Raw genomic sequence first — 19239 nt, 5'->3', positions numbered from 1 at the left:
GCAAGTCCCTGCACCCTGCAAGAGGCCCCCTGTGAGATGGCCGTCCTCATTATGGAACCATCCACCCCCACAGATGTGAGGCCTGTGTACAACCCTTGAAGTGGCCCTCCGCTTAGTGGTCTCTCACCACTCTGAGCCTCCTGCAACCTGAGTCAAACTGCACTTAGGATCCGGCATCCCTCATGTGACTATTGCAAGCTGCAATTAAGACCCGCCCAAGGCCAACACTGACACCGTGTGATTCCTCTGTAGGATCCCCAGAGGGCTCTAGAGTGCATGTGCCTGGCTAAATCCAAGGTTAAATTCATGTATGATTGGAGCCCTGGTTTCGGAGAAACTTGATCACGAGGATACCGGAATTAATATAAGAGCCACAGAACTTCTTAATTTACCGAGCTTGTTTGCTTAATATCAATAAACGTTTCCTCCCTGCTTATAAAAGAAAGACCATTGCTGTAACAATCTGTTTATTATTGTGAGTGACGCATGTGCTGCTCGACCTTCATCCCACCACCCTCCAAGAGTGCACATTGACCTTGTTTCCCTTGAGAGTCAAAGCCTATGAAGTGGGCCCTTTGCCCTCACAGAGCTCCCAACAGTATCTGCTTTGTGTATCTAGGATCAGTGCCAATGCATGGTGCAAGGATTTCCCTATCTGCCCTTTATTTGCACAGGTCCTTAAAGTGGGTACCAGTCCACACAACCCTTATGATGTATGAGGTCAAAGATAACCTTTATTGAAAGCTATCCTAGTGGTAGCTATGGAGAGCAGCCTTCGGGATTAATCTTGGAGGGATGAAAGCAGCTTGTTTTACCAGAATCTCACCTCCTAAATGACTAAATGAAAAGGGAAACGCACAATGTTTATATAAAAATATGTATTTAATATGCCACTCTTAGTTTCTACACGAGACTAGGGCAGAAAGCACACAATAATGAATCAATAGAACATTTGTAAATAGCTCAATACACAGCGGGCTCCAGGGGAGACCGAACCATGTACTAAAAAAAAAAAATGGTACAACAACAACTAGACACAGTACCTAGAGCACATAGAATTGCTGGACCCCAAGGAACCACCCAGAGGATTGACACAGGGAGCCCCTGGAGGATGGGTGCAGTGAGGAAACACGGACGTGTGCTTTGTACAATTCTACGGGAAATTCGAGGTTGGAAAATTACAAGTTGAGGACACTTCTAAGATGACTTCAAACAAACCCTTTGGAACATAGGAGGTTCTAAGGCCAACCCACCAGGGAGTACCGAGGTACCAGTGTTACCTATCCCAGAGGAGCCAGGTGCATAGGTGTCAAGTGGTGTCGGAAACCTTCGTCATTTTCAATGGAGAGCTGCAAAGAAGTACTGCTGCCAGGACTGCGAAGAGTGTGCGGTGGAATCCAAGCCTGAATCCAAGGGGAGAGGAACCTGAAAGCAGAGGGGACAGTCTGGGTCACTTCTGGTGACCAGGGGCTCGGTGGTTGGTAATTGACAAAAGAGGGGGGGGGGGGGGACGGGGGGCGGTTTGTTCCAGAGTTGGGAAGCCACATAGGAGAAGGACCTACATCCATTACGCGACGTCTGAACCCGTAGCTGAACTAGGAGAGATTTTGAGCTAGATCTTAATAATCTGGTAGGATGATACCAGACCAGTTTTTTTGCAAGATATGCTGGCCTGGGGCTGTAAAGAAGTTTGTGGGTCAGACTTAGAACTTTAAAATGGCTTCTCTGGCGAATTGGCAACCAGTGTAGCTGCTTAAGGCTCGGCATAGCGGCTGATCTGGGGGTAAGGCCAAGCACCAGTCTCGCTGCAACATTCTGCAGCGTTTGTAATTTAGAGAGTAAACACTCATTGATCGTTGTAAACTGGGCGTTGCCGTAGTCCAAGCGGCTTATAATTAAACCTTGCACCAGTGGCTTTCTGGTTTCCAGAGGTAGCCATTTAAAAAATGTATGCAAGATTCCGTAACAAACGCCGGATACTTGGTTAATATGGGTATTCATGGAGAAAACAATCTATCATGATTCCCAGATCACGAACCACCTCCTTGGGTGCGGGGCAGGGTCCCAGTTCTTGGGGCCACCAGCCCTGTGACCAAACTTCATTGGCCTTACCAAACCGAATGATTTCCGTTTTGCTGTTGTTCAGTTGGAGTTTGTGGTCACACATCCATTTGCTGATGTCAATCGTAAACTTTTTGAATCTAGTACATGTTTTGGAGAAATCAGCGCTACAGGTGATAAGCACCCTAGTGTCGTCGGTATACGACACTGTTGTAAAACCATGACATTTTATTATATTGGCCAACTGAGTTAGGTATAAATTAAATAACATGCGGCTGAGAATTGACCTCTGAGGGACTCCTACGGTAAGAGGCTGACTACTAGATATGAGGGTGTCAACCAACCTTAATGAAATTGAGGCGATCCGCCAGGTAATTTTCAAACCAGGATAGGGCCTTGCCGCTGACGCCTATCTCCCACAGCCGATGTTTCAGAATGCTGTGGGAGATGATGTCAAAGGCCACCGACAGATCCAATAGAACAAAAAATTGCGGAATCACCTTTATCTAGTGAGTCTAATATTGTCCACCATCCCCATTACAGCTGTCTGTGCCATGAGCGGTGCGGAACCTCGACTGAGACCGGTCCAGGAGCTTGTGCGTTTCAATGTAGGTAGTGAGAAGCTTGTTCACCAAATATTCTAGTACCTTCCCAAAGTAGGGCAGTAAAGAAATAGGTTGGTAGTTAGTCGGGAGAGTAGGGTCACTGGAAGGCTTTTTTAAGATGGGTTTGACCTGGACGTGCTTCCAACTTCTGGGTATGAAACTGCAAAAATATGCTGTGCACAGGGGTTTTGGTTGCAAGGTCCCCACGAGGGATGCTGGTCTCAGAATCTCTGATAGGGTATGTAAGTATAACTTTATTTAGATATAAAATATCTATAAAAGTACAGGTCAGAAGATACCAACGACAGTACAAATTATTAAAATGGCAAAGCATAAAAACACTATGTACAACTTTCGAATTCCATTTGCGGACTTCAGTAACGTTATGTGTTGAAGGCAAAATATACACAGCAACTGTAACCACAATGGCATTTGGGCAAAAAAGAAGTTTGAGGACTTAACAATAGCGGTGTTATGCTGATGGGTACAGTCGGAAGACAACTACTAGCAGCAGGTTGTAGGAAGATGCAGTAAAGTATAACCAGTTATAGCAGCATTTAATAAAAGTGCGGTTTAGAGTAGACTGTATACCTTTAATATAAAAAAGTTGACCAGCACTGCCCGTTGAGGTATGCGTAGCGTATAAGTTATGAGGCCTATATTTAAAACTGTGTTCTCTGGCTTCAGAGCTGCAATTACTGCCTGCCTGCAGGTCCGGATTCCCAGCCTATTCCACTCGACGTTAAATTTTCGTCAAAGACAGACCACGTGCTCTAAAGTCTCGGCCACCTTACCACACCCCCTGCACATTACATCCCCTGACGTACGACGCCAGTGAGGTAAATCCTTTAGAAATTGCTAGTCACCCAGTCTAAGAGCCAAGAAGCTAAGCTTTAAATACAAGGGATAAGTGCAAGACAGATAGGGGAGGGGAGTGGCCAGCACATAAGAATTCATTATTGCCCAGGCATGCTTGCGTTTAGCAAAATGAGCTTTGTCAGCCATTCGGGACCTCAGTCGGGTACGTTTCTTAATACTGGTTTTAAAAACTGCCTTACTAGGGTTGAGATCCCATAGTTCGCCCACAGATAATTGGTTAACTGCATCCCTGAAGAAACAGCCATATGACCCCTCCTGGGTTTTTCTGAGAAATGTCTGACCAGAGTAGTGACTCCAGGGTACCTGGCTCTGCTTGCCTTAGTTTGTGGCACAGATTCAAATAAGAGCCAGTATTCAAATTTGTAGTTTAAAAGACCCAGTTCTGATCTGTGCTGCAGAAGCAGATTTAGGCATGTGGAGAGGTTTTTTTTTTTTTAATAGATTTTGGTCACATGTTGTTTTAGGTTAGCATTGAGTTTTCCTCTAAATATTTCAATACCATACGACAAAGTTGGCCCGATTTATGCTCTCATACCTTCCAGTAATGGTGATAGACTTGGACCGGACAGTTTTTTTGAGAGCCTAGAAAGTCACCTGAAGGTTCATGGCTTTTAGTGATATTTCACTGTGTTGTTTAGCAAAGGAACCCCTGGAGTCAAGAGAGGGTAGATTGACCTCAGTGACATTCGAGAACCCACCTTCTGTGTTGCTGAAATCCTTGGAGTCCGCAGGAGCTTGGGAGAAGCAAACTGGGTAGATGCGTTTAGGTGCCCGCTTTTGCAGGGAAGTAAATCCTTTACTCCAAGGGAGATTTTTCAGTCATGCAGGCAGTCGAAGTATTTGGTCTCTTCTTAGCAGAATTGTGTACAGGTAAAATCTAAAGTCCTGTGAGCAGGTAACCAACTTTTTACCCATGGGAAGGGGTTGGATAGATTCTATGGACCCTCCTGTGGGAGGGGCAGGACAGAGGGGTGGCTACACACGTCCTTTGTCCAGTTTTGCGCCACAGCAGCAACCAATGGCTCCTAGAGCGGGTTTGAGGCAGACTATGCACTGGGACACCAAATGTGTCCCCAATGCAGACTTTCATTGTAGTGATTTAGAGAGATATAGGGAACCTATATCTCAGTAAGTGGTGCAAGTACCATATTACACAGTCTGCAGCAGCAGGCCTGTTGTGTCATTGTTGATGGCCTCTCATGGGTGACATAATACATGCTGGAGCCCATGGGAGGCCTCTGGGGTACCTAGGCCCTGGGTACATGGTGTACCATATACTAGGGACTGATGAGGGCACCCCAGAATCCAATCTGGAGTGTACCTAAAGTACATGCATTGCAATTTAAGGGAGAAAGCAGATAGCCTGGGGTCCTGGATAGCAGGATCCCAGTTAGACTAAGCCAAAAACAGTGTGACAAAAGCAAGAAGTGGGGGTAACCATAAGAAGCCGATACTACTTTCCTTCAGGGGTTACTTGGTAATCCACTCGAAGGGCAATGGTACCTGTGGGCCCAGAAGAACTGTGGGAAACAACGGAGCGGAGGAGGGATACTGCCCAGGAACCAAGCCCTCCCCCGGACCAAGAGAAGATACCTCAGAGAAACAATTTCCAATGTAAACTTATTGGAAGGGGGTGGAAATGGTATAATTTTGCGTTTTCCTTCTTTGCTGCCTCAACTCGATGTATTAATTATTTGCAACATTTCTATAGCCCGATCATGAGAGTTCGTAACCTGCCACATAGCTCTGAGGCTTCAATGAGTTACAAATGTGTCATGGGCACTAGTGCAAGCAGGGAAATGCCACTCGAGCCCAAAGCGGATAGTAACAGACAGTCATAGTGGGTTCAATGGGCCCCTCACACTGGGCTCCTGTGCCACTGCACCTACTGCACTAATGATAGCGTCGCTCCTGTGAGGTGAATATGCCGTGTGCTGGGCCGACCTGGTCAGCGCCGGTGTGTTCACGGTCAGCTTCTGTAGTGTGTATTCACACGCGTGTCGTGATTGTGTCACGAAGTCTGGTCAGTGTGTTCCTCTTTCTCCGGTATGCAAGACCCCCGGAGACCTGGGAAAGGGGAGGGGGTGACTGCGGGGGTCTCTTGCCTGAGTCACGAGTCACTGGGTCCATAAAAACAAAGGGAATCGTTGTCTCTGCACGGCGCCAGTCAGAGAGCACAGCAACTGAGGCCATACACTGTATAGTCCACCTTCCAGCAGGTAAGAGACTCGCCCTGTCTGTACCCTGTCTGAGCGAGAGCAGCGGGGATAAGAGACTGTCAGAGAGAGGACATAGACATAGCCCCCCCCCTACCCCTTTTATATTATTATGGTATAGACCTATTTCTGTATAGCGTTGTATGCAACTCCAGCACTGGTTCAAGGCGCATTGGCCCTGTGCCAGGGTTGTACCAGGCTGGCACATCCTCTCGCCCTGTGATTAGTTATTAAAATTTAATTTACCATCGGATACTGGGACCCTCGCCAAACTCGCACTGCATTTTACACCTCACACTGCACTCTCAGTAAAATACCAGCTCTGCTGTAACAAGGCGTCGCAGCACACCCGGGACACATTAGGTGTCACTGGGTGGGCCCGATGATTAAGCATGCCACCAACCAGGTTGGTGGGTGAGGGCTTCATGAACTCACCAACAAGGTGCCCATGACAAATCTAATCAGAGTCCTAACAATATTGGTCATATTTAAGCTAGTCTCTTTTGATAACACATATAAACTACAGGGACTCGGACTAGCTTTCTAGTCCTCTCTCTCGATATGCGCACCATCTTTAACGGCCATCACAGGGCACAAGTGACGGCAGGTAGGTTGCATCAGGGAGGTCACGACCCTTCTTGGAAAGCAGACGTGCCCCCTGCAGCGCGAGCCTTGCCAGGCACTGGGGTCAGGTGGAGGCGGGGATGCTTGGGGTGTTGGGGACCGAGCGCCCCACTCTTCCAGGCTGCCGGGGGTAGGTGAGGTGTCGGGTGTTGGGAAGGTCGCCTCTAACTCTGTCCCTTGTTTTCTTTCAGCCATGGGTCCCTTGAGAGCTGCCCTCCGGTTGCTGCTGGCACTGGGCTTCTTGCAAACAGCAGCATCTAATTTCTACGGTAAGGCCTTGTCCTGCAGCCTCTGTCCCTCTTCCCTACTCGCCCCTGAGCGCTCGTGCCTGAAACATGCTGCTAAAACTGTGCAGAATGAAAGGTGGAGTCGGCCCTGCCATATTTTTACCCTATAGTCTACAGGGTGTCCCCCGAGTTAGTGCACCCGCTTTGGAGAGTGCCCTGTGCTGTTGGTGTCAGGGTGTGAGACCGCTGCCGAGGACACTCTGGGCTCTAGACTACTGGACGTGGGTGAGATCTGTGTGGACTGAGCTCCTGAGCGGAAAGGTGACAGTGTGAGGGTAGAGGCCAGAGGCAGCCGTGACTTCCGGCAGGAGGGGACTCACTGACTGTCAGTTACAATGAATGTTACAATGAATGTTACAGTGAGAAGAGCTAATGTCTCCTCGAGGCCGGCAGTGGCACGGTGGGACATGTCGGGTCTGGTAGTGGATGACCCATGGATACTAAAGGGATTGATAGTGCAGAGACAGGCGGTGTCGGGGTGAGATACGCCTGCTATGAGTGGGTGAGATACGCCTGCTATGAGTGGGTGAGATGTTTGCTATGCTGTGGGTGGGTAAAATGTGCCTGCTATGAGTGAGTGAGGTGTCTGATATGAATGGTGACCAGAGGCGCGGGAGGGGGGGTGGCTAAGAAAACATTTCGGGGGTGCTGAAACTTTAAGCAATAGGCAGAGTGGAGCAGCAGGGGTTCTTAGAAGGGGTGAAACAACAACAAAGCCTCGTTAACATGCTAATGGTCTTTAAAAGACCTGTGAAATGCTCGGGTGCGGCTGTGTGTGCACCCGGGAAGCTGTCTCATCCCGGGCTACCACACACGACGGGGAGAGGAGGGGGGGCTGAAGCCCTGTGAGTCCAATGGGTGCTGCGCGCCTGATAGTGACGTATGGCTGCTAAGAGTGGGTGAGATGTGTCTGCTTTGCTGTGGGTGGGTGAGATCAGTGGTCGAAGTCGGAAAAAAATTAGGGGAACTGTGGGTGGAGAATCAGAGGGCGGGATTAACCTGAGCATTGGATCAGTGGGCGGAGTTAGAGGTGTGGCCAGGATGCGGAAAAACATCCCAATCTTTAGTATTTGTGTGGCATTTCACTGACCAGTTACAGCTTATTATGTTATGTAATTCAACCAATGGTAACACAGGATTATATAACCATTAATATGAGCTATTGACCTTAGAAACATATTCCACTTTGTGAATTTATTTTCATCACAGAATGTCCCAAAAATGCATAAAAGCGGAAGCACGAGCCATTTGTTTACGAGCCATGGAGTTTGTCGTCCGCAATATACATAGACAATCAATTTTACGTGTGTAAATGACTGTATAGGAAATGTTACATAAGACAAAGGACTACAAGGTGTAGGAGTCACATGATCACCATACTAGTAGACAGTATAGTTTAATAGTGATTCGCCTGGAGAAACACCAACTCAGAATTTAAAACTTAATACCATGATTAGGGGTTCTCTTTAAAAATCATTATTGATTTGTATCAAAAATAACACTATTTGCAACATTAGGATAATCAAAGGCTTAGGTAAAAAAACCATACCACTCTATTTTATACCTTGCAGTTTGTATGCAGCTCTTAGATGAAAGTGAATAGCTCACTGTTTGTTAGGATTTTGACTTATAAACTGCAAGGAGCAAAAGGATCTCACTGACAAAAGCAGTAACCCACTGACCTATTTACAATATGTGCACTTTGTGATGGGCCTGGTACATTTTCTTTGCAGCAGGCACATTAACACTCTGCGCTATCTTTCCATGAGTCAAAACTTCCACTAGAAAAATCTCCAATCTCGCTCTAGGAAGAAGTTTATTCATCAGTTATCATGACATTTTTATTATTGCTGAAAATAGCTGGCGGCCAGGAAGGAGGCAGCAAGTGCTTTTAAAACCATAATATAAAACGCCCCGCTCAAAGTCAGCGCGCGTTGTGGTCACACCATTCGCACCGCCCTAGAGCCAGCTCCTCTCACTTCTCAGGGGTCCTGTGACCTCAGTAACAGTCACTTTTGCTCTAGGATCTGCTACTTCGTAGGCCTGCCCGCAAGACTGGAGGTGAACTTCAGTATGGATTGTGGTGGGCACGCCTTCAAGGTGAACCCACACTTGCCACTGCTAGGGTCCACCTGCTGGTGCTAACACACCAGGGCTTTTCTGGTGCCTTCTAAGGTCTGTGATGGGAATGTGCTCCCTCAGCAGACAGTCTAGGGGACTGTTCATGAAGGCTGAACCTGGTTCCCCAGTTCTAAATTTAGCAGCTCTGCCCCCAGTGCTACATCTGCTCCCTCACTGAACACCATACTGCCCCACTGAGAGAAACTCCTACTGCCTTCAGCTACAATCCAATTTGACCTGCTATAAATAACTGGATGCGACTCAATTCAAATTACACACTAGGCAAGAGCAATATGCTGCCTAAAAGAAAAGGTAACAACATCCTGGAAAAAGCAAACACTCATAAGGAATGAAAGATTTAATAAAGAATGTAAAATGTAAGCAGAAACATGGTGAACGTAACGCTTTTACAGTCATTATTCAGAAATCAACAAGTATTTTTGCCTGAAAAGTTAAGGACATAACTACAGGGCCCAGAAAGGACCCATTTCAGTGTCCACTGCCTATATGCTTACAAAACGTAAACATTATGGTTTCAAACGACCACATTTGTGAACACAAAGCCGCCGTACACATTTCGTTTATCAATCCACCCATCAACCAGGTATTGCAGTACCTCCAGGCAGGGCCGGTCCTAGGATTTTCGGGGCCCTGGGCAAAAGGGAATGTGGGAGGCCCCTGAAATCTACAGAAGTGACACCTGATCTCAGGGAAGCTGCTTTGTGCAGACTCCACTTGGGCCGCAGCTCCTCGTCTCAGCCACCACTCCAAGCAACTTGTACAGCCCATTTCGAACTGAAGGTGTGAGAATTGCTTGGGGGCTGAGTTAAACCTGTGTGGGCTAAAGTGCTGACAATGGGTGCCCTGCCGAGTCTCTGAACTGGCTGCCTGAGAGGTGTACCCTCCCCTAGGCCTTCACTCACCATCCCTCAGTGGCCTCATGAGGGGGGGGGGCCCCTCCCATGAGCCCGTTTGTGAAGCATTTCTTTCACTCTGATCGCCAGACATACACTAGGACTAGTGGGGTGTTAATTGCCATTGTGGGGGGCCCCATCCTGGCAGGCAGAGTGCCAGGCCCTGGGCAACAGCCCACACTGCCCAAGCCTAGCGCCGGGTTTGCCTCCAGGTAGCAGGTACTGGAGGAAAACAATGCTGTTCAAAGAGACAAGAAAACAAAAGTAGCGCTTTACTGGCAAACTCTGTAAAGTGGCGCTAATGTGTTGGTGTTTGAAAAAAATTATCTGGCCACTTTAAGAACACTCCATCTTGCTTTATTTAATTCAAGTCAAGTCAAAAGATCTTTATTCGGAATAAAAAAAACATCCATAAAAGTACAAACAAAAAACATTTAAAAAAAATTCAATTCAATAGTTACAATTGGAGAATAGTACGAGGAAAAACGAGCACAATCAAATCAAAATCCATTACAATTTCACAACTATACCAGATTTGTCCCTCCCTAGTGATAGATTTAAAAATTATTAAGAGAAAAGAATATCTTATAATATTATTTAAAAAGCACTGTTTAAAAACACTATTTTAAAACCTTTGTTAAAAAAAGGACGGACATCACATTGTTATAATATTATCTATTTACACATAATTACAAAAGATAAAGAGAAGTAGATTTAAAAAATTTTTTATCAAGAAAGTGCAAAATAGAAAGTGCAGTGTGCGATAATTATGCATCGATATTAAGGGTGACTCTCGATCTGACAGCAGCTTTGAAAAAACAGCTCATCCTAAAAATAACTTCGTCTGATCCCAATACCTGGAAAGACCGGAGTGCCAATTTAAAATTAGTCAATTCATTTTTCTTACAATAGGGCATAAGATAATGTACAGTGAGTTTTTTATAAAAACCACAGAAGAACAGGAAATGCATAAGACTTTGCTTCATGGCAGGGTTACAGGGGCAGTTTAAGGTTTCGAGATGTTTATTGTATCCCAGAGGGAAGTTCAGTAGATTAACTATACTCCCCTCTCGGAAACGAAACAGTAAACCCCTTACCCATCTACCAAGATGCAAACGCAAATATCTGTACGGTGGGCCAGGTTTTTTAATGTGTGGTTCAGAGTAGGCCAAATATTTTACAACCGTGCATTTAGTCTGGTTCTTTCTGTCCCGCTCTTCACTATATAAATCATACAATGCCCTTAAAATGACGGTCTTATGGGAGCGATTTATTAGGTGTGGTGATGTAAACAGGGAAGCCAAACCCACACTTGCTTATTTAATTATTTTTAAGAGTTTGAACATTTTATTTCTGAGGCTGCACTTTGGAATAGAAAAATGTCAAAACTGCATTTTCAGCAAAAGTTGTTTTCTATTTTGCATCCATTTCACAGGGGTAAAAATGGACGACCGGAAGAGACGGTGAGAACCATTTCTTGATTCATGATTTTCGGAAAAGTGAGAAGGAGTTAGACAGAACGAGAGGGAATAGGAGGGTAAATAAGGGGGCAGAGCAGAAGCGGACACCTTCCTTGTTTTGTCTGGGCAGGAAGTAAGACAGACCTTTTCCTTCTCTGCTCCCCACCCGTCTACGAACAGAATATTTCTGACATCCAGGGACACATGTTCATAATAAAAAAGTAGGGGAACTGAATCTACAGAATTAAAGCAGTAGGGGCACGCCGTGCCCTGCCGTTCCCGCCCACTTCGACCACTGGGTGAGATATGCCTTCTATGAGTCGGTGAGATGTGCTTGCCATGAGTGAGGGAGGTGTCTGTTATGAATGGGTGATATATGGCTGCACTGATGTACATTAAGGGCTGATTGCAAAGTCTTAAATGGGACTCGCTCGACTGAGATCAAGTGGAATGGACGTGCTGCTCTTTGCATGACATTAATTCAGGCAGTTCCCAGATGAGTCCCTCTGAATAACGGCGCCCTGAGCTCAGCTCGCCCATGCCCAAGGCCATCCCTGGTCGGGGCATCACGACTCATGAGTGCCCTGAGTCACGCCGAAGCGTGTACAGTGACCACCGTTGACTGGTTCTCAGGTATTGCAGTCTACTCCAGAAAAGGGGGACTCTGTGAACCTCTAGTGGCGATCTGAGGTACTGCAAACTGCCACAGAAAACTATTTGTGATGGATTCCAGAACCTATAGTAATAACACAAAATACTCCACCTGCTCCTGAAATAATTTGTTTCAGAGTCCCGAACCTCGGTTTACTAACCCATGCTCCTGTAGCCTGATATTTTGTAAACGCCTACGGTACTGCAGCCTGCTAGAGAAGTCCTGTTTCTTACTACAGTGACCTCTACAAATGACCAAAGGTACTCCAGTCTGCAACAGAAACATGATTTGTTTTTGAATCCATGAAGACTACTGCAGGAGGAATTTTTCTCTGACTCAAGTGATCACTAGTAACTACCTAAGATACTGCAGGATTCTACAGAAAGGTCTTACCTCTGATTGGAGACATCGCTAGTAACCAGCATTAGCAAAGCTAATTTTCAGTTACAACCATATGTATTGGCTTTTCCAATTCTTATTTAAAAAAACTGAGACCGGTGAGCTTTTTCAACACTTGTTAAAAATCTGCTGTATGTGTCTCCTTTTCCCTTGGTTGTTTTGTTTACTCTCTTTCCCATCGACCCCATGTAGCTTTGCCTACTTCTCACCTGACTTTTTTCCTTAAGCATTTTTTACCTTTCCCTGTCTCCACACCACCTTTTCCCTTCCAACTTTTTGCTTTTTCTCCTGGCTTTGCTCTGTTTCTTTAATTCGCTCTTTCTTGACCTGTCTTTTTTGATTTCAAGGACCTATGGATACATTTATTAATAAACTGGAAAGGTTTACTCCCTCACTCTTCCCACGCTTTTGTGTATAGAATTCCACGGCAACTGTGAGAGCCTATTGAAAATTTCATTTTCTGCTGGATATAGCGTGATACACTGGGCAAATTAAAAGGCTGTTTTTTCATTACCCAGGCTGAATTTGGGTAGGTACTGTTAGTTTCACAGCAGCACTTGCAGATAAGTGTCAGACTGTAGGCTCTTCTTATAAATGGCACCACTCTGTGTTTTTTTTTAATTTGAATTTCATCTTTGTAGATGGGCATGAAGAGGTGGAGACTTCCTTCATTCTGAGGTGTGCTGAAGAAGCCAAGCACCTGGTGGATGCCGCCTACAAGCACACGCGCCAAACGTGAGTCACGAAGGTTTGGGTATTACTGATTATATCTACATAAGCTGACATCACTTCCTGTCTTTTGGTCTCTGACCTTCTCGGACCTGCACATTCAGAGCTGCCACTTCTACCCAAGATGCTCTTTCAGAGCTGCCATCATAACAGGTTTTAGAACCTGCCCCTTCAAAATAGGCAACTACCGTTGTCTGGCCTTTAATCTCTCAACTCGTCCCTCTACAGCTGCCAACACTGTTAGTGTGAAGAGAGAATTCACCAAAGATCACTGCTAGAAATCCTATCATTGCTAAGACTCTGAACTCTGACCTGCCCTTTTAGAGCAATCCTGACTGCCTGAATTCTAACTTAGCCCTTTAGAGCTTCCATCCTGGCTGAATCTGTCATTCCTCAATCGGAATTCCCATAAATCCACAAGATTTGCTCTGTATGCCACCTTAACGAGCTCCACTTCTTCCTTTATCTATCTGCTGGTGAAGTGTGCACCACCGCTGTTGTTGCGGTCTGTTCTGTGCATGTGGGGTGGCTTAGTCTAGCCTCCAGGTGTCACACCTCTCCTCTCTCCGATGGTGAAGAATTCATTGCTGCTGGTGATACTATGTCTGTTCTATGTATGTAGGGTGGCTTAGTCTACCCTCCCCTTGTGTTTCACAACTTTCCTCTCTCCGGTGGTGAAGCATTCATTGCTGCAGGTGATACTGTCTGTTATGTGATGTGGGGTTGCTTTGTCTACCCTCCATGTGTCACACCTCTCCTCTCTCTGATCGTGAAGCATTCATTGCTGTTGGTGATACTATGGGCCTAATTTAGTGTAGAGGACAGATTACTCTGTCACACAGTTGGTGGCTATCCCGTTCACCTTATTACAAGTGTAGGATAGCCTAAGGTACTTATAAGGTTAATGGGATATCCGTCATGTGTTGTGCCTCGTTTATCTCTGCTGGTGAAGTATGCCACTCCTACTTTACTTCAGATCTTGATAATTTGACTGCTAACTCCACTCCTCACACCTAAAGAGACCACGCAGAGATTATGTAGGACCGTCTTTTTCCTGAGGCCAGCTTTCCAACTTTGTAGTATTCAGTAACTGTACACCCGTTTCATGACATGACCTGCTTTGGCCCTCAATACCAGTGGGCACTTTGCACCAAATTGGTATTTTGAGTTTTACTGTGATTCACCACACCATTTTTACCCAGTAAAATCTAGTGGAATTAGTGCCGGCAAAAACACTGCACCAACTGAGTTTACAAACCACACATGAGGACAAAATATGCAGTATTACCATGTTAGTCCTCATTCTGTGGTGTGAAAATCAGAAAAGTGCAGCAACATCACACTTGGTAACAACCAAACCCCATGGTATTGATATTTTCGGGCACAATATAAGGATATACAACACAAAGAGATGATGGACGGAATGCTGAACATTCAAGAATTAGGAGAATAGATAGGCAACAGAACGGGCAAAGAGTATACAAAAAAAATAATAATAATGTTTCTTTCATAAGACAAGTGATAGTCCTTCAATGATATGCACAGGTCATTTTTATTGCATCCTTGAAAATTCTCTTGATAAAAGATGATCAGACAAAAGAGCCAACGCGTTTCGCCCAGGTTGGGCTTCCTCAGGGCAAATGCACAGGAAATCGCTAGTCTAGCAGTGTTGAGTTCACAAGTCGATCACAATGTTTTGAACTTTCCTTAGAAAGAAGTATCCAATACTTTCTAAGGAAACACCCTTGTGTTGGGACAAGGAATAGAAAAATACACCAGTGATAGGCGCAATATATCTTTTCAAAGTTTCAAGGTCTTCTGAGTATCTCGATTCTGTAGTGTAGTTCCTATCTTCCCAATAGGCTCTGCGCATTGGAATAGTACCTACAGCAGTAAAGGCCTAGGCCAGACGTTAACTAGGTCTACTACTGTCGATACTAGACTTAATTTTTGGGTTTGCCAGCTAAGCTCAGAGTTCGCTAGAAACTTTCTCGAATGTTCAGGAAAGAATTACCTCCCCTGATTAGACAAGAAGGGATTTAGTTTCTGACAACCATAGAACATGACAACTTTGCTCTCCCCTAATCAAGAGTCAATCTCGAGAGTCGTGTGAGCACAAGGCAATTATTTTACTCAGTCAGTACGTGCATTCTTAGTCTCATCAGAATGTAGAGAAAAGGAAGAGACGGGCGTGTTCAATAAAAGATGTTATTTATTGATCAGTCTCTTTTCTCATACATGAGAAATGGATCGATATTATTGCAATACTTATAGTTAAGTAAAGTGCATACATTAAAAGCAATAGTATAAAATAATACTGTAAAAACATTGATATGGTTTCTGAGCCATATGATGTTTAAAATGATTAAAATATATTTACATACACATATACATTTGACTAAACGTACTCAACTGGTGTTTCTAAATACGCCTACCCCGTGTACCTGACCTAAGTCTAATGCGTGGGCGGGAATAGATAGTTACAGTTTAAGTTAAGTTTGTTTTTGCCAAGTGAATAACTAAAGAATTCTCTGTGAGGGGTTATTCAGTTCTGTACCTGGAAGTTAGGATGAATGAGGAATGGTATCTCTTTCTCTGCTCTCGATATTCCAGGCTGCCTGCGAGGGCTGCCCGAAAGCGCCGGTGCTGGGTCTCTCGGCTTGAGATAGCAGCGCGTCTCTCAGCGCGTCAGGAAGGCGGGGCTGCTGCCAGCGGGGTCTGCTTCTGCTCTCGGCTTCGGCAAGTATGGCTGCTCCGTCTTGTCACCACGCGTGTGTTTGCATAGGGCAAGGTCGGCAATATTTATACCTTAAAGGTGCCGAGATTGACGTAAGGATGGACATAGGTACGTCAATAAAGATGTCATACGACTTGCTCGTTAGCACATTCTTTTGCAAAAGTTCTCTGTGAAATCAAAACAATGGCCGCACGGATTATCCAGGTTGTCATAGGTTTGATTTGTTATGAGAACGTCGTATGCCTTATCAGGGGCTGGAGGAATGTCGCTTGTCTAATTAGATCTCAAGCGTTATGACCTAATCAGATAACACGTTCCTGTGCCGTAGTGTGACTGCGTCAGATAACGGTATCTGCATCATGGGGGTTTTCATGCCTCATGGGCTGACTGTTAGTTAACTTGATAGTTAGTTTAACCAGAATAGGGTCAGGAATAGGGGGACTGATTCAGAACCTATAGAAATACACGACAATTCGACTCAATAAGAGTAATGTGATTGTCTAACACTGCCACTGATGGGAAGAACAACTGGGCGTCTAATGGAGGACCGGGTCGGAAACGTAATTCTACTTCGTTTAGTGTCCCATATCAGAATGTACACTACAACCAGACAAAACAGCCAACGCGTTTCGCCCAGATCATCTTTTATCAAGAGAATTTTCAAGGATGCAATAAAAGTGACCTGTGTATGTCATTGAAGGACTATCACTTGTCTTATGAAAGAATATTATTTTTTTTTGTATACTCTTCGCCTGTTCTTTCTGTTGCCTCTCTATTCTCCTAATTCTTGTATGTTCATGGTTCATTGGCAGTGGACCTAACAGGTGGGCAGCATATGCAAATAAGAATTTGCCGTGACTTTGGTGTATAGCTTGGGTAGTGCAACTAGTTATTCCTCACTGCCATCTTGCGGTTCTTTGTGGAATGCTGAACATTGTCAAACATTCACCCCTAGTCTCAGATATAAGTATAATCTGTCGTTATTTTGCTCACCACGCCATTTCAGTTTAGACCCATCCATATGCAAATCAGCCTTGACCCTGCTCCCCAAGGGAACAGTCCATCACGAACTGCCAGGCCAGGTCCTCCCTGGACCGGAAAACCAGCATCCTGGGACCGGTTTTGGGGTATCGCCCCTAATCAGCCAGGCTAGCTTGAAACTCGTGCAGCTGCCGCCTTTTTCTAGCGCTGCAAATTCGGAGTTTGATGGTATTTTTTTAATTTCAACATGTTTTTTACAAGAACACATTGGCAAATCGGTTACATAGTTTGCATCGATTAATCCACTCGCTTTTAGACCAAATAATTATTTGCAGGCCCTACATATCATAACAGTCAAGAAGAGAAAGAAAAACAGAAAGGAGCAAGAAAGCAAGGAGTGATAGAGATAGGAGACCGACATCTGAGAGCTACATTGCTTATAAAATACATCTCAAACATAGTGGGAGTTTGATGGTATTTACCTCACAAATTCCACTGAGGTTTTAACTGCAAAAAATTGTGCGGGCAAAATTAAGTGGGCGTTGTAATTATTGCAAAACCAGGCATCTTGATTCAGGCATAAACTCCTGTTGGTGCACAAATCGGCATTTGCAGGGCACTCAACGTGGGCCTTAGTATTGACTATTCCAATTTTTTAAACACATATTTAGACTAATGGTGGTCTGTAGAAACCGAGCAAAAAAGTTATTTAGTGATCCAGTCCTGTTACTATAATACACAGATAATCTGCTCCTAATATTTGATTCCATTGGAGGATCGGAGGAGGACTGTTCAAGAGCTCTCAGTGACATTCAGGCCCGGACTGGCCGTTGCGGGCACTGGGCAATCCCCTGGTGCGCTGCAATGGTGGGGGCCAGTTTTGGGCCCCTGGGGGCCGTTTTTGTTACAGGGCCGTTTTTGCAGCCCTGCAACAAAATCGGCCGAAAACCGGCCCTGGCAAAGAGCGCAGCAGCACCTCCAACCCGCTGGGGGGGAAGGAGGGCCGGCCGTGCACTTTGCCAGGGCCAGTTTTGGTTCCCAGTCTGGTGACATATCTTAAACTGGTTAAGAATGTGTACACTCTTCGCACATCAGAAATTCAAATTGTCAACACTTGTCTGGAAAACGTTAGTTTTAGGATAAATGTTTGTCTTTCAGTTTTGCCTTCAAGAACCTTCTGTCGAAGCTCACAATTTGAAAATCTTTCCTAATGGGGAGCTACAGCATGCAAGGAACACACTGTTTTAGAAAAGTTAGTTTCATAAAACAAGGGGAAAAGCGGTACACTCGTTAGTTGCATATCTAACCATGGAATGAGTAACTGCACTACAAAGCTCACTTCTTTGATAAACAAAAGTGAATCCGAACTTTTAGACATGTAGCTTTATTCCTCGGCCGCGAGGTTTGCACTGCTGCGGTGCTGTTCATGGTCTGTGTGGATCAATGTCTTCATTTGCAGCACTGGCAATTGACACATTTAACTAAAAATTGAAGACACAACAAATTGACTAGACCAAATTATATTTTTCCTTCCCAGTTTAAAGAACAAACTGAAGCAGGGGAGCCTCTCGCCTTCGGACATCATGGCTTTCTTCAAGCAGCCGGTGGCAGGCAGTAGGACCGCCATCCGGGCAGCGGATTATATGGAGACCACCTTCCAGTTGTTGAAGGAGAGGGTGGAGAACTCCTACCAGAGGCCCTTCAATATCACAGGTGAGAGACTGTTGGATAGCCCTAGGAGGTGATTGTTCACTAACCAGCAACTAGCAAAGTACTGCTTGGTCTAACCAACCAGAGAGGGCCAAGTGCAGCCACTGGCAGACTGTTTGGTATACCCACTTCGAGACTGTTTAGTATTAATTATCAGATATTATATAATATAGATGGAAAGAAGCTGCCCTTTGCAACCAGTGAGACTCTTCAGAGGGTATCCAACTGCAAGATGTCAGATGCAACCACTGATCGTCTGTTCATTGTAACACACCACTGACAGACTGCTTAGTGCAACCAGTAAGAGATTGTTAACTATTGCCAACTAGATAAAGTTCAGTAAAGCTACCACAAGACAGTCTACTGCAACCAAAGAGAGAATGTTTAGATATTAAACACCTAGAGGAGGCTCAATACAACCAGGTAGACAATGTTCAGAGTGTGCCCAACCAGAAGAGACCGAGTACTACCAACAATAGACTGTACTGCATATGAAAGAAGTACAACAATTAGCATTCTGTTCAGTGGAACCAGTAAGAGAACAGAATATGTTGACTATAAATATGAATGTAGGGAAGCTGAATGTAATTCCTAACAGGGAGTCCCTGTTAGAGCAGTGTCCATTTTGGAATGGGTTAGAAGACCTGACATTCACTGCAACTATTGTCTTGTTGTAATGTAGACTCTGCCTCACTTCAACCTGTGCCAGCAATCGTGGGCAGAGAGAGACCCAAATCATCTACGTGCGACCAAAGCCTATGACCAACATAACTCCTGAAAGCCAAATTCCTTCAATTCTCTTTTCCCAGAGTTTAGCAAGGGTTAGTAGAGAAGCCTTTGTTGGTGGGTGGAAGACAATGTCTC

General features: G+C 45.1%; 1 protein-coding gene across 1 annotated transcript in view; it reads left to right on the top strand.

Annotated features, from left to right (window-relative positions):
- Positions 1 to 19239, top strand: part of LOC144827970 (eosinophil peroxidase-like) — a 68549-nt gene that overhangs the window by 16663 nt on the left and 32647 nt on the right. Inside the window, exons 2-3 of the mRNA XM_078686123.1 lie at positions 12860 to 12953; positions 18203 to 18378. Of these exons, the coding sequence (XP_078542249.1) occupies positions 12860 to 12953; positions 18203 to 18378 (270 nt within the window). The remainder of the gene's footprint in view (positions 1 to 12859; positions 12954 to 18202; positions 18379 to 19239) is intronic.

The sequence above is a fragment of the Lissotriton helveticus genome, chromosome 4_1, assembly GCF_964261635.1.
Source record: "Lissotriton helveticus chromosome 4_1, aLisHel1.1, whole genome shotgun sequence".
Lineage (NCBI taxonomy): Eukaryota > Metazoa > Chordata > Amphibia > Caudata > Salamandridae > Lissotriton > Lissotriton helveticus.
The sequence above is the reverse complement of the archived record's forward strand: the minus strand, read 5'-3'. Positions and strand labels throughout refer to the sequence as shown.